Source organism: Sycon ciliatum, chromosome 1 (genome assembly GCF_964019385.1).
Source record: "Sycon ciliatum chromosome 1, ocSycCili1.1, whole genome shotgun sequence".
In the NCBI taxonomy this organism is placed as follows: Eukaryota; Metazoa; Porifera; class Calcarea; order Leucosolenida; family Sycettidae; genus Sycon; species Sycon ciliatum.
In genome coordinates, this window is record NC_088643.1 from 36,830,055 (window position 1) to 36,845,252 (window position 15,198).

Here is a 15,198-nt window from a genome sequence, read left to right on the forward strand (position 1 = left end):
TCTATAACTTCCCAACATTCGGCATGGTCTAGCTGGCAACACCAGGGTCCAGTGGCCAAGTACTATGTATGGACGAGTGGGTGGGAAATCTTCCTATTCGGTAGTGCAAATATGATGTTATATCATACGTTGAGTCCCGGGCAAGTCTTGGAAGAGTGCGCGGCGGACAAGTGACTGAGCAAGTAGAGAAGCATCAGATGGAACGGCTGACTTGCGAGCTGGACTGGTCCAGGCACGCCTATCTGCTGCCGTTGATGCTGCTGCTGCTGCAGGTGCTGTGTGGCAATGGGTTTGAACTGGTGTGGCTGTGTGGCAATGGGTTTGAACTGGTGTGGCTGGTAGAGACGTTGCTACTGCTATTACAGCGCTGCTGCTCTGTGCATGGTTGGTGGTTCTTCTTGTAGCAGGACTGGTCGGCTGTGAGACAAAGCTAATATCTGTGGATGGACCCTGCAGCAATGATGCATCCAGACCATTCACGAGTGGAGAGCTAAGGCTGATGAGGTCTTGTTGTTGGTGAGAGTGTTGTGGAGGATGTTGTTGGTGAGAGTGTTGTTGCCCCTCTCGTTCTGGAGTAAGCTGCAGCATGCTGCTGTTCATGCTGCTGGCACTACTCTTTGTCCGCAGGGGTGACGTAGCCAGTGATGGTGTTGGGCTACTTGCGCTGGTCGTGCAGGGGCTGTAGTGGTGAGGCTGATGTTGGTGTGATGTCACAGGTGATGCAGACACAGAGCACTGGCCAGTCTCAGCATGCCTTGGAGAGCCAGTGGAACCTGCAGCAGGTGATTGACTAGCATTGGATACAAGACCACTGCAATAACACAAGTACAGTGGCAGGAACCCAGGACAAAGAAAAGCAAAACAAAGTCCAGTTCGACACAGCATGGGCATAGTAGTTTTCTAGACAAACAACAGCTGTAAACTGACAACAAAACCACTTGAAATACACGTACCAATATTGGCAAACAAGCACCACCTACTACAACTAGAGGGGGGGGGGGGGGGGGGGGGGGGAGGGCATGATATGCCAGTTCGTTTCACTCCCAACTGAAATCTACTTCAAAGCAATACCAATTTTAGTGTAAGGCAGGGAGTTTATTTTCATTCTAACAGTACTCCAAGAATATTTGCATACAACAATTGTTGTAGTAGGCATACCTACTGCATGATTACATCATCTATCACCGTGTGCAGAAACGTTACAGCTTGCCCTACAGCACTAGTAGAACGCTGGATCACAGTAAAAAATAGGGCTGTAATGGGTAGGGGTTTGATCAGGTAACGAGTTCGGGTATTTCTATCCGGGTAGCACGGGTACCCTATCGGGTATTTTTTCGACATACATGTAGTTTGTACAGTGAGTGTGCACTTGCGCTACATAGGAAGTGTACAGTAAGCACGTAGCCGTGCATTCTACTGCACCAATGCGAAAGCACCGTACTCCAACTACCCGATCGGGTACCCAGGAGCAAACTTCTACCCAAATACCTGCTCTAATTACGGGTAGCACGCGTACCTTACTACCTGATGACAACCCTGGTAAAGGCATTACAAGCTAAACGAGCATCCAGACACTCAGACACCCATACATGGATCATCCTATATCTCTGTTAGCATAATCACTGGTCAAGATCTGACATTCCAGCTTTCACCTACCGTTGCCTCCGGTAAAGCTTTTCTTTGACAGGTGAACCAGCCACTAGCACACACAGGCGATTGTTCTCCTCCTCAACATCATGTAACCTGCGTAGCGTGACCACATGCTTCTCCATTTCCTCAGTCAACCTAGCAGACCACCGTAGTGAACGATGGGGACAAAACGTTAGACCGCACAATACATACATCAGTTGACAACTTGACAGCCATGTACATTGTACTTGTAGTACTGTAGACTTGATAAGGTCACCGAATCACAATCCACACATGGAGTGCACACATACTGTAGACTTGATAAGGTCACCGAATCACAATATACACATGGAGTGCACACACATGTACATACACACACACACGCACGCACGTGCGCACTCTAGAGATTGATGGGACAGTACAGTAAAACTCCCCAGATCCGGACGTCCCTAATCCGGGCAAGTCCGTCTACCCGGCAACTTTCTGACCCATTTAGAGTCACAAAAATGGCTTGTCAACGAAAAACGGCCACAAAACAGCCATATTGATTGGCATAAATTCTTTACTTGTATGCTGTAAGTATGTACATGTAAGTTGTGAGTTACAGACAGTGCTCGGTCCCAACCTGCATGCATCTGGGCAGTTTACTGTACATATTTCTACTTAACCCACTACAAACATTACCAGTTGGGATGAACAGCCATCAGTTAGGTCAAGAGTAGATAAACAAGAGTGTGCAACTCCGGGATGGGTTGGCCCGCGGCGGAATTTTTTGTTGACGTAATCTTTTCGACGATGCACGCGCTGCGAGTCTTTTGGAAAGTTTTGCCTCGTGCACTTGGCCGGGCTTTACATGACAAAGTCGGTGCCCAGCACGTGCTCTCACACTGCTCTGGGGCAAAATGCGCGTTCTTCTGAAAAAAGGTGACGTCAACAAAAAAATCCGCCGCAGGCGGGGGTATCTGCAGATTGTGCAGAAGAGATCCGGAGTTGCACACTCTTGTTTATCTACTCTTGGTTAGGTGGATAACCATCCCATTGCATAAATGTACAAACACAGGCTTACACTGCATACTATACAATCATTTCGATGCTTGCATTTGCTTATGTTGCAAAACAGCCCGGCTACATATGTACAGTAAAACCTGTGATGGTGACCACTCGGATATGGCGACCACGTTTCCTTGTCACGGACGCATTCACATTCAAAACAGCTCGGATAAGGCGGCCACTCGCTCAACGCGACCGACGACCACCCACCCGCGACCGCGTTGCACAGTGCTAGTACATGTAAATGTATGCATTGCATGGTGCACCATGCATGGTAGATGTACAGATCAGTGCAGGAAGTGTAGATGTGCATGGTGCATCCACAACACTTGGCAGGTCTGAAGACCGCAGGCACACGAGTCGTGCTAGAGTAGCATAGGTGAGTGCACTGTGATACACTGATCAAAAATGATGTATCACATGTGGATATGGTCACGTGACCCACTGAACCTGTATAAGAAGACCACCTGGCCACGGCGACCACTTGTTCTCGTCCCTTGAGAGGTGGCCTTAGACAGGTTGCACTGTACTATGGCCCCATTGTGCCACATAGATCTGGCTGCATTATGCATTAGGGAAGGTGCTGGATTAACAAATTTGATTTGCTGTTGCAGTGAGCATGAATAGGGCTTTGGGTTGCTAAAATAATGCTGATTTATGGACGGTCCTGGCCTATAAAGTCCTGGATTAAAGCGGGAGCACGATATGTCATTGACTGTTGCAGTAGTGACGTTGGTAAGGGGACACAGTAACCAACACACAGCAAGCCCACAATACAGCCCTGTATGCACAATGTACCCGGTAGTGAGCAGTACGTGCATACTAGTACTCACCTAATGTCCAGCAACTCGGCTTCTTGCTGCAGGTTGGTGATCACTTCGGACGCTGAGCCACTGGAGTTAGCCATCTTCGCAGCAGCCGTGGCCAGAGAGAGGGTGCTAGCAGCCAAGCCAGAATCAAGAGATGCATCAGCCAGAGACCGGCCACCCTGGTACTTTGAAATAGAGCCTTTCAATTCCATCACCTAACAAGCAGACAAGAAAACACAGGGAGAACACGTCATGGGCAGCAAGCATGGGAAGGTCCACTAGAAAATCAACCAGTCAACACCGTGTTGGGCAAAGCAAAACAATACAGCAGTACTGCAGGAATACCGGTACGTGTAGGCATTGCCAAACCTACAAATGAACAAGTTGCATACAGCGCTCTAAATAACGAACATACTGGAACAAGCACAGTACTTCTTCGGTTCTTTGCAACTACACAAGCAATAACCTGTTGAGAAAACGATGCATTCCTGTCCTTCTCGACCTTCAACTCCTGTTCCAGATGCTGCTGCACTTTCTGATAGCGCACAGCTTCCTCCTCTGCCACCCTGCGCACTGTCGACAGCAGCTCACTCTGGTCTTTGAGCAGTGTTTGGTACATAGCAGTCTCGGTTTGATGGGCATGATGACCATTGCGCAACTCTTGTAAATCCTGCATGGTGGTGTCAAGCGATGAGCTCAACTTGTCACACTCTGCAGACTTGCAGTTCAAACGTTCATTAGCTTCATCCAGCTGGTCTCTGGCAGAGGTCTCGCGCCGATGTGACTCGGACAGTGCCTTGTGTGTACTGGTGAGATCTGTACGTAGGTTCTCACACTCCTGAACAACACGCTTAACACTAACAGAAACCTGAATAGCAAACACACACACACATACGCACACACGCGCACGCACACACATACCACACGCATGCATGCACACACACACACACACACACACACACACACACACACACACACGCATGCACGCACACACACACACACAAACACATGCACACACACACACACACACATACACACACATGCACAGAAACAGACACACAGACACACACACACCCGTGCATCCATTATTAAACACCTTGCCAGAATAAGGTGATGTGACTGTCATCAGTGGTTCCCATCAACAGAAGGATAAACAGTAGAATACAAGAAACTATAATGTGGAAGAGTGTGAAAATAGCTAGAACAATAGCACGAGCAGTAGTGCAAGTTACACCGAAGTGTCAAATGCACACTCACACTGTCCCACGAATTTTGCTGTGCACATCCGTCGTTAATAACCATTACTTGCTGGAAATCACACGAACATTTTAGTTTTCACCTTTCACATTTTGACACTTTGATGTATCTTGCACTGCTGCTGCCTAGTGCTGGTGCCGTTGCTCTAGCTGTTTTCACACTGGTTGATTCATATGGTGGTAAATGCACAACCAAAGACATGATCTTTTAGAGATTTTGCTGGAGGACAGTGTCATGCAAATTCAACTGTATACAAGTATGCACAAACACCTGGTCAAATGTTGTGCAAAGCATAGAACAACACAAAACGTCTCAAAGCATTCCCTTGTTCTCCACTACGTCATTCTCCCTTTTAAAAAGTGCACTGGCAGCTACCCAAATTTTATGGGTCAATTGCTAGGCTCAGCAGAAAACACAAAATCACACCAAAACAAGAGTAACAGCAACAACAGCAGCAACACCGTTGCCAGAACAAAAGCATACAGAATGATCCCTTGTCTCATTCCGAACAAAAGCGTACAGAATGGTTCCTTGCCTCATTCCGAACAAAAGCATACAGAATGGTCCCTTGCCTCATTCAAACGCTGAGCTGCTTCACGGTTGGCTTCTAGCTGCTGCTCTTCCAGTTGATGGCATCGATCCCTCAGACTCTCATTGGTCTACAATATTACAAGCATTGCACCACACACACACACACGAGAGAGAGAGAGAGAGAGAGAGAGAGAGAGAGAGAGAGAGAGAGAGAGAGAGAGAGTTACAGAGAGTTACAGACATAAGCCTACACCCCCCCCCCCCCCCCCACACACACTTTCACAGTGCCCTACCTGACGCAGTTCAGACAGATCACGACCTCTCTCCTGGACAGTATTTTCGAGCTGATGATTGGTATCCTCCAACTTCTCTACTGTGTGGTGTAGCTTCTTACAGTTGTCATGGACAGTTTGCATTTCGCTTCTCAACTGAGCAACATGCTGCTGTTCGGTGTGCACACTCTGCTCCATAGCCTTGGCCTTTTCTATCCATGCATCACGGTCATCTTGCACTGCAGCAAGTTGCTGCTCAGATTGCTCAGCTCTGGACTCCACCTGTTTGAGTTTCCTGTGCAGGCCGTGGACAGTCTTGCTCTTGCCATCGCGCAGGACATTCAGTTGATAGTGCAGTGCATCCAGGGCATTGCGCGACTCCTCCTCACGCCGCTGCTGCAAAGCTGCGCATTGATCCAGCTGTCCTTGTTTCTCGGCCGCCATGCCACAGTAGTTCTCAGCACGCTTCGTTAGCTCCCGGCCAGACTTCTCCTGCTGTGCAACGGTGCGCTCCAGTTTCAGAACTTGCTGCGAGAGCTGGGCCTGGCAGTAAGACAGAAACAGCAGATCAAAATGAAGCAACATTATCTCGCAATCCTGTTGCCGAAAGGGGATCTCTTGAAAACTACCGTAAAGTCGTGTATAAAAGCTGCGGCTTATGCGACATCTTTTTTTATGGGGGGGGGGGGGGGGATTTTGCAGGCTTCTACATGAGACAGGCTTCTATACAAGACAGGTATTTCTATGTATGTCAGCACTGAAACCAGGCTTATGTGCCGACAGTGCATCTGGAAAACCAGGCTTGTATTCAAAATAGGCTTCTAAATGAGACAAGGCACTACGGTATACACATACATGTACTCCCCCCATGAGAAAGCAGAAACACCAAGAAGATAGATAATTTCACAAGTACACTCATAATGGCCGACAGGGGGTTATCAAACTTACATTCTGTTGCCTGAGGATATTCTCACGCTCCTGCGTGCCTGAACTGAATGCAGCCATTTCTTCTGACTGGTGGTTGAGCTTTGCTCGCAGGTCACGGACGTGAGCAACCAGACTATCAATGTGCTTCGTCTTGACAGCCAGAGTCTTGTCATAGAGAACGCACACACACACACACACACACACACACACACACACACACACACACACACACACACACACACACACACACACACATACACACACACACACACACACACACACACACACACACACACGCCCGCACACACACGGACACACACACACACCATTGGACCATTGGACGCACACACCCACACCCACACACCCACGCGCACACGCACACATACACGCACACATACACACACACACCATTTGACGCCAATCGCCAGAGGTGATGATAGCGATGCTACAGCAGAAGCCATAGCAGCTTGTGCTGGGATTGCACCACTCAACAGCTTGCAAGGCTGAAGAATTGACCGCCACTATTCAGCCTGGTCTACACCACACAGTTATGGAGTGGCTTTTTCTGGCCAGTGAATCCCTACTTTTTGGTCTTTTTCATTTTTTCACACACACACACATCACACCACATACTCCAGCATGCACTGGCTGTTGGTAACCACCTAGGAGAATGAAAGAAAAGTCAGGAGGAGTCTGAGAAAGAGAAGAAAGACGTGTGTGACCATAATCGCCGGGAATCGAACCCGCAGCCTATCGATTGGAAATCGCTGCACATACCACTGCACCATATGAGACACACACACACACACACACACACACACACACACACACACACACACACACACAAACACACACACACACACACACAGGGGGAACTACTCATGGACGCATTTGCTTTTGGAGAAACAGCAGGCATCATGGAAAACTTACATTATGCAAAGAAGCTGCCAAAGCCTGCTCTGGCGACTGGCCACCATTCGACAAAGGAGCATCTTGACCCCGTGTCAGAGCCTAGCAAAGACAAGACGAGAGAGAGAGAGAGAGAGAGAGAGAGAGAGAGAGAGAGAGAGAGAGAGAGAGAGAGAGAGAGAGAGAGAGAGAGAGAGAGAGAGAGAGAGAGAGAGAGAGAGAGAGAGAGAGAGAGAGAGAGAGAGAGAGAGAGAGAGAGAGAGAGAGAGAGAGAGAGCATCATTACATATTTTGAAATCCAATCAAGCGAATCAATGGCACATCGGGCGCTGCGCAGCCCTAGACCTTCCAACACTGGGATATGTGAACTGGCGCAGGGCGCAGACTTGATTCACGTGATTGGAATTCATTGAGCACCACTGAACTAGTGTCAATACATGCAGCAGGCACAAGAGATGACAAGCTGGGTTGTTAGCTAGAAAGAGTGAAGTACAGTGACGTACCTCTGTTTTATGCACATCTACACAATGCATGTCAAGTGCAAACGAAACAGAACACATATCAGGAAAATGCTGACGCTTATACAAATGGAATTTCTCAACTTCAAGTGAGCGAGCGTTACATGAACATCCATGATCCTATACTGTACTGGTAAGCAGCACCCCCCCCCCCCCCCCCCCCCCGAAAAAAAAACACATACAAAATAGGACCTTACATAGGCAGTCAGGAGTGTCAATACTAGTACTAGTAATACAGTCTACTCCACTTACAGTCTACTCCACTTACAGTCTACTCCACTTACAGTCTACTCCACTTACAGTCTACTCCACTTACAGTCTACTCCACTTACAGTCTACTCCACTTACAGTCTACTCCACTTACAGTCTACTCCACTTACAGTCTACTTCACTTGTAACGAACTCGAGTATAGCGAATTTCGTGATATAGCGAACCAGGTATAGGTCTGCATGTAAACTAGGTGCAATCATACTGCCATGGGCCACATGCCAGTCATAACGTGTTGCTTGTATGGTGTGGATGCATTTCGGCTACTGTAAACCGCCTAATGTTCATGACTTGTTGCTTGTATGGTGTGGATGCATTTCGGCTACTGATAAAGAATTTCGGCTATAAAGAACTAATTCTCCTGCACAACGGTGTTCGTTATGTGAGAGTCGACTGTAGTATTGGAATACTAGTACAGGTACTGGTATGCCAAAAGTTGAACGCAGAACAGTACTTTGGTTACTAAGGCGAGACCAAAATAAAATCGAGATTCCCGCGCAGGACCCATGTGAAATTGGTGCGGGCGGGCGAATTAAATTTTTTATTTTTTTCCCGTGTATGTACATGCACATGCCATGTTGAACTTTTTTTACAGGATTTTCCGGTAATTTTTATTCAATTTGTTTACAGACAACAGGTACGCGGTTTACCCGTTCAATTTTTCTATATTTCGGCCAACGATGGCCCTGATCTGTACATCAGGGAGTCGTACAAGCCCGGGTTTGTGTGACTCCACGTCACAGATCTACTCACACGATCAGTACTGTACATGTATGAACTGTTCAAAAAAAAAAATTGGCTTTGGCTCGATTTTGGTGCGGGAGGGCCCGGGAATCTCTATTCTTTTGGTCTCGCCTAAAGTAGATTTTTTTAGTGTCATTGGATGTGTATGGGGGGGGGGGGGGGGGGTACGCGCACATGCAAACGCATGTATGAGCATGTGAGAAAGGTAGGGATGGCACCTCCGCTTCCCAGTCATGTTTCTTGATATGGCTTCAAACCTGGAGCTACAGCCGTACAGGTCTGACATTTTTGTGACTTTTCCAAACTGCTTTCCCGAATTAAACGTGCATGATCTACCAAAATCACTATTCCATACTCTTGTGTGTGATTCGTATAGCCAAGTAGAGCCCCACAGGGCGTAAATGCTAGCCCATAATACCAATCTTGAACGTGAATATCTCTCATTCGCTGCATCGCGTACTTCCAAAATGATGGACTCACGTTCTCGATAACAACAAATCATAAGATTTCTATGATTTCAGGCAATGTTAGACGACTCACCATAATCTATCGGGACTAACTAGTAGCAAGCCGCCACCATCTACAGAATATCGTCTAGTCCACGGCCATAGCAAGCTTAGTCAGCTGTGCAGAGCAAGGTGTAAATCAATGGGTAATCAGAACTATTGGCATAGTATTGCCGTCACTCAACAAAATACTGATCAAGTGGATTTTTACTCCCGAATACGTGTTGACATATCTGCTAGCTGCTGAGTCTACTTCTTTTTGAACATGTCAAATCACTGTGGTCCCGTGTGGACAAGTGCGCCAAAAACGACCACTTGCGTCATCATGCATTTTCACTTTTTCAGCATAAAGAGAGTCGTAAAATACCGGTATTTTACGACTCCCTGATCAAGACCAAGACAAGACTCAAGTCAAGTCAAGACAACTTGAGACAGACAAGACAGAAAAGAGGCAAGAAAGAACTTCTACACCATAAATTATCATGGGAGTCGTACCCAAACCAGTGGTTTGGGTCGACTCCCTGATCTACACTCTAGTCTTGTAGGGAGTTTCAAAAGTACAGTCAAGAGCAGGGAGTCGTCATGATTATAGTACAGTCACGTATTCAGGCGCGTGCTCGGCGATGGGCACGGGGGGCACGTGCACCCCCCAACAATTTTCAATCTGGGTAATTGCAATTGTAATGTATGCAAATATGCTCTAAAATTCAAGAAAGGTTGCAAACAAATTGCAGAAAATTGCAGGGGGGGGGGGGCTCCCCTCGGCTCCCGTGCACCCCCCTAGTTGGGGGGCCGAGCACGCCCCTGCGTATTTGACGACTCCCTGGTCAAGAGGGAAGAGTATGGGAGATAAATAGTAATTTATTATTACCGGTACTCTCGTCTTGGCACCATGTGATACATACAGCTCATCCCATGCCCAGTTCGTTGAGAACGCTCATGACTCAGCGCAGCTCCGGACATTTGTTGTGCAGGGGAAGTAGGGTGGGACCCCCCCCCGAAGCAGGACAGTGAGGGGCGGGGCGGGGGTGATTATAATGTGCAACTCCAGCCCGGGCAGCGGGCCGCGGGCTGGTCAGCCAGACTTAGACATGTGAAGTCTGACAGAAACCACAATAATAATAAGCTAGCTTCACTTCAGGGAAGGAGAATGGAGGGGGTAACCCCTAACCAGTTTTGCCTCTAGACTGATGTCCCTTAGCCACCACACACAGTACTAGGTAGCCTATCATATTAATTTTTGTACACAAAACAGAGACCAGCTTGTCCACCACACGATACACAGTATCCGGGTATTCGAACACCACTGTGAGCCATTAAATTTTGTTTAACACGTTTGATAACCAGAGCTGAATTCCAAGCTCCAAACACACAAGTGAAAACAATTTGGCAAGTCGGGGTTAAAAAGAAAGTTGAAATGCTGCAAGTAGAACATGCACAACAATATCAGCAGGGCAGTTTACGCAAATGTGCAAAGCGGACAGGGGCAACGATGACGACTACAACAACAACAATCTCTTATTGGCCACTGGCTATTGTGAGAATAAAGATTTGAAACAAGCGCAGCGCGGGAAACTATTGAGGCAGACCGTACCAGTACAGAGCGCTCATAATGATATCAATAAACGAAAATAAGAGAGAAGTGTAACGAGTACGGTGTTGCTATACTGATACTTGATGTATGAGCAATCACAGCGTTTACAGACGTACCAAAAGACATATCATTATAAGTACATGTGTGTAGTATGTACATTGTGTAGAGCAGCATGCTGCTATCCTGCTACTAATTCAAGCAAACCAGGAAATATAAACCTGTACTGAGACATTGAAGCGAATAAAAAACGGAAATAAGGACACACAGAGCACGCCTGCACGCCCTGGAAACAAACACCACCACATATACATGTTTTTTGTTATGCTTACTTTTGATAATGTACAATGTCATGTACATTTCAGCAGTGTTGTTGGGATCACTGCCATCTCATGAACACATCAAGCTGGAAGATGGAACTCACAGATAGGTCATGTCTGTGGAGAACGCACTTGCCAAGCGGAACTCTTTTGGTGTGATGGCGGCAAACAAGCGGTGTGCAGTGGGGCGAGAACGCACTCCCGGCAACGGGTGAGTGTCTCGCAGAATGAATTCACGTGCTGTGGCAGCTGGGAATACAGTATACTTCATAGACTCCTCTGGCTCAGCTGCTGCTCCGAGTGATGTTGCAGCTCTACGTTCTGAATGTGCTTGCGATGTGAGCAATCCACGCAAAGCACACTCCAGTGGAGGTAGGTACGGCCGTCGCGGCCTGATCATCATCACAACAGACATGCCACTGAGCAGATCATCGATCCACAGTTTGAGTTGACTCACATTGAGTGGCAGAGCTGTATCATCGTGACATGCAGAATACTGTGCGTAGCCCCACTCTAGTGCCAGCCGCAACGAGTGCGCACACATGGCTTTGGACTCAGCATCCGCAAGATGAAGCACAGCATCCGATAACTGTGGCAAGAATTCCACTGATGCAGTGAAGACACGGGCGAGACTATCACGAGCCATATCAAGCAAGTGCCCAACAGCACTGTAGTCGGCCTCAGCTAGGCTATCAACACCATCTATAGCGTGACAAACAATAACCGGAGCAACATGCAGCATCAACTGGCCTACCGTCATCTCCTCCAGAAAGCGGAATACCCTCTCTGCTTCAAGCGTGTCATCAAACAGCCGCCGCTGACGATGCGCTGGCACGGACCTAGCGCTAGTCCAGGTCTGATGCCAGAGTGAAGACGGGTCACACATACGTACACTCAGGTGACCAGGAGCCGTGTAGAGGACAGTGTTATCGCTAGCCACAGCATTATCAGTGCAGTGAGCGTCGGCATCATCACGCTCACCGTCGCTTTGAAAACCGCCTGGCGAAGAATGGCAACTACGACTTTGTTCAGTGCTGTTGCCACCTATTGCTGCAGAGTCGTCGGCATCATCAGTCCCTGTTTGTGCATCTTCGGCTGTAGTGGAGGCTTGCAGCACATCACCTTCACTAACAATGTCCCATTCGCCATCGGCAGGATCGCTGGCTGTAGATGAAGAAGCAGTATCATTAGATGTCATAGGTGTGGAGTCTACCACCCAGTCACGTGGAGAATACCAACGAACAAAGTCTCCCAGTATGCACCCAGGATTGGCTGCCTTGAAAGCTTCCATGTCGGCAAGCAGTTGAGTACTCTGTATACGAGCACGAAGCTGCCGTGCAACGTCTGATGTTCCAAAGCCAGCAAGCATAGCCTGTTGCTCAGCCAGCATGTCCTCTGTCATTGGAGTGACATCTTGTGTGATGGGAATGTTGAGTGGAGCGCCACTCACAAGCAGATGAAGTTCATCACCAACAGATAGAACGCCTTCTGGAGCGCTAGTCCCCATATAAACGGCGGCGGCGGCGGTGGCTTCATCCACTGCAGCAGTACTCTGATTGGCAGCCTCCACCGCCGCGGTTCTTGTTGCAGCAGCACTTTCTTGCTCCTCAACAGCTTCATAGAACTCATCACTGTCCGAATCAGATTGTGAGCCCATATCTAGATCGGCATCACCCCAGCCTTCAGGTTCTTGAGCTGCTGGTGTTGCCTCAACTTCACTAGCTGATGCTCCAGACGCCTCACTTTGGTGTTGCTGCTGCGGCTGCTGCTTCTGCTCTGATACTTTCCGCTTGTGTTCAATGCAACATTGCAACATCTGTAGCTTTTGCTGCAGTAAGCTATAGCGCATGTCTGGCACCGCTGCCCGCGGAATATCCACCAGAGGAATGGCATGCTCATAGCGATGTCGCAATTCCAGGACAAACTCCCGCCACACGTACGCAAGTGACCGGATGCCACCACATTCAAAATGAACACGCAACAGAGTGCACGCAATGCGTACAAGCAAGCTGTCAGAAGGGCAGGATTTGAATAGAACACGCGACGGTGCAGCATCAATCGAATTCTCAGGAGGGGCAACATCCACTTCACTGTCCTCCTCCACTGGCCTTTCATCGTTCACTTGGCTGTTATTGCTGCTGCTGTTGTTAGTCATATCAGGAAAGACAGCATGCATCATTTCGTCAATTACCACGTCCTCCAGCGGAGAGTCTTCTAAAGCTGATGAAACCACTGCAGACTGGACAAGTGAGGACAACGTGGGAGCACGCATTGCTGGTGATGTCATCCTGTGCAATGCGGAACGAACATTCTGCTGAAGCTCTGCCGATGGCTCATCCTCCTGAAATGCATGTCGACCTAGGAGATGATTAAGTCGCTCCTCCCGCTGGCAAAGATGCAAAAGGGCAGCCATCAACTGAGCTAGCTCATTTTGAGACGTTCTTGCGGCAGATGAAGAAGAATTGGAGTTTGCAGTTGGGGTGTCATACCGAATGGCACGCAACGTCCACCATCCTGCAGAGCTGGGATGAAGAGATCGGTGGTGTGCAGTGTCAAATGCTTCATCAACCCGGATTTTTCTCCAGCGTACTGACAGCTGCAGGGAAGAAAGGCAATCACCACCACCACCTACGGGCAGGCTGCACAGATTTGCCACTTCTCGGTGCAGCACATTCTCAGGCCACTCACGCAACAGGTATGTGAAACGAAGAGACGCAAATGGCGACTGTACATTCTTATATACACCCATCTCACCATGGAAGAGCTCACCCAGGCCGGACAAATAGTTGTACTGGTTCGGCACATTCGGAAGTGTCAGCACAGAGAAGTTCGTGCGGATGCCATCCCCTGACAGCCACACACCGTCGTACATATTTCGACTTATCTGATGGACTTGTACAAACAGTGGTATATGGCATTGCGCCTGCCCTGCAGCAATGGTCAGACTGCTGAGCAGCTGGTTGGCCAATGATGTATCAGACACGCTGAATGACTTGTCACCAGACGGCGAAAGAATGATAAACTTTTGCAACCCAAACCAATACGTCAAGCAGTGTGATCGCTCAGGGTAGTCATCGTTGTAATCACTCAAAGCATGCTGAACGTCGGTGAAGGGCTTACTTCGAACAGTGTTACCACTGGCAACAATGAGGGAAACACAAAAAGTGCGTTCTCTCAGCACGATTGTGTGGAACGAAACAGCTGATTCTGGGGAGGCATCTACTCTGCTCTCATCCAGGCGTTTGCTCCCAACACCAAGGAAATATAATACATTCTCTAGCTTAGTTGTGAAGCTTTCCCAATCTGTAGCATTCGTAAAGTCAGTTATCTCGAACACCTCTGATTCTGGCTTGAACAACGTCATTTCATTTTCCAAACTGAACACCACTAGCACTGCAGGGTCGTTCTCATTACATTATCTGTAGGGAACCTGATTTGCTTGAAATGAGGTAAAAGAGTAAGTAATGAGACACAAACTGTGACAAAGACACGGCAATCTGTCGCAGAAAATCGGGGACTAACAATGCCACTGGTAAGACGAAGACAACCATGTACCAGTCACTGCTGTTATCATAGACCTGATCCTGGCCACAGTGTCCTGGGTACGAGCGTACGCACTCTCCCTGGAAATTTGAATTTTTGATTTTCACAGAAACAATTTTTCGCTGACACGGGTCACATTCTTGCGTTTCTAGGACTGTTCTACGCCTGAAAGAAGAACAAGAACCACATACAGTGAGTGACTACAACATGATAGACCACACCAGAAAATTTGAAGACGATCGGTGAAGGTTGAGCTGAGTTCTGACACGATCTGTTGAAACAACTTCATGTCGCTCGTCATCACGATTGAGTAGCATCTCCGTT

General features: G+C 48.1%; 2 protein-coding genes across 2 annotated transcripts in view; both read right to left on the reverse strand.

Moving 5' to 3' along the window:
- Positions 1–9,631, reverse strand: part of LOC135823912 (uncharacterized) — a 33,478-nt gene extending 23,847 nt beyond the window's left edge. The window contains exons 1-9 of the mRNA XM_065336792.1: positions 9,455–9,631; positions 7,406–7,486; positions 6,497–6,640; positions 5,570–6,091; positions 5,318–5,404; positions 3,955–4,356; positions 3,513–3,703; positions 1,657–1,785; positions 129–811 (exon numbers count right to left, since the gene is read on the reverse strand). Of these exons, the coding sequence (XP_065192864.1) occupies positions 129–811; positions 1,657–1,785; positions 3,513–3,703; positions 3,955–4,356; positions 5,318–5,404; positions 5,570–6,091; positions 6,497–6,640; positions 7,406–7,486; positions 9,455–9,457 (2,242 nt within the window). The 5' untranslated portion in view covers positions 9,458–9,631. The remainder of the gene's footprint in view (positions 1–128; positions 812–1,656; positions 1,786–3,512; positions 3,704–3,954; positions 4,357–5,317; positions 5,405–5,569; positions 6,092–6,496; positions 6,641–7,405; positions 7,487–9,454) is intronic.
- Positions 9,632–10,713: 1,082 nt separating this feature from the next.
- Positions 10,714–14,879, reverse strand: LOC135823921 (rab3 GTPase-activating protein catalytic subunit-like). Its single transcript, XM_065336804.1, has one exon. The coding sequence runs from the start codon at positions 14,693–14,695 to the stop codon at positions 11,432–11,434; it is 3,264 nt and encodes a 1,087-aa protein (XP_065192876.1). The 5' UTR covers positions 14,696–14,879; the 3' UTR covers positions 10,714–11,431.
- Positions 14,880–15,198: the final 319 nt, after the last annotated feature.

Bases quoted from the DNA above. Each gene is read 5' to 3' on its own strand.
- LOC135823921 (XM_065336804.1), bottom strand. From the start codon at position 14,695: ATGACGTTGTTCAAGCCAGAATCAGAGGTGTTCGAGATAACTGACTTT.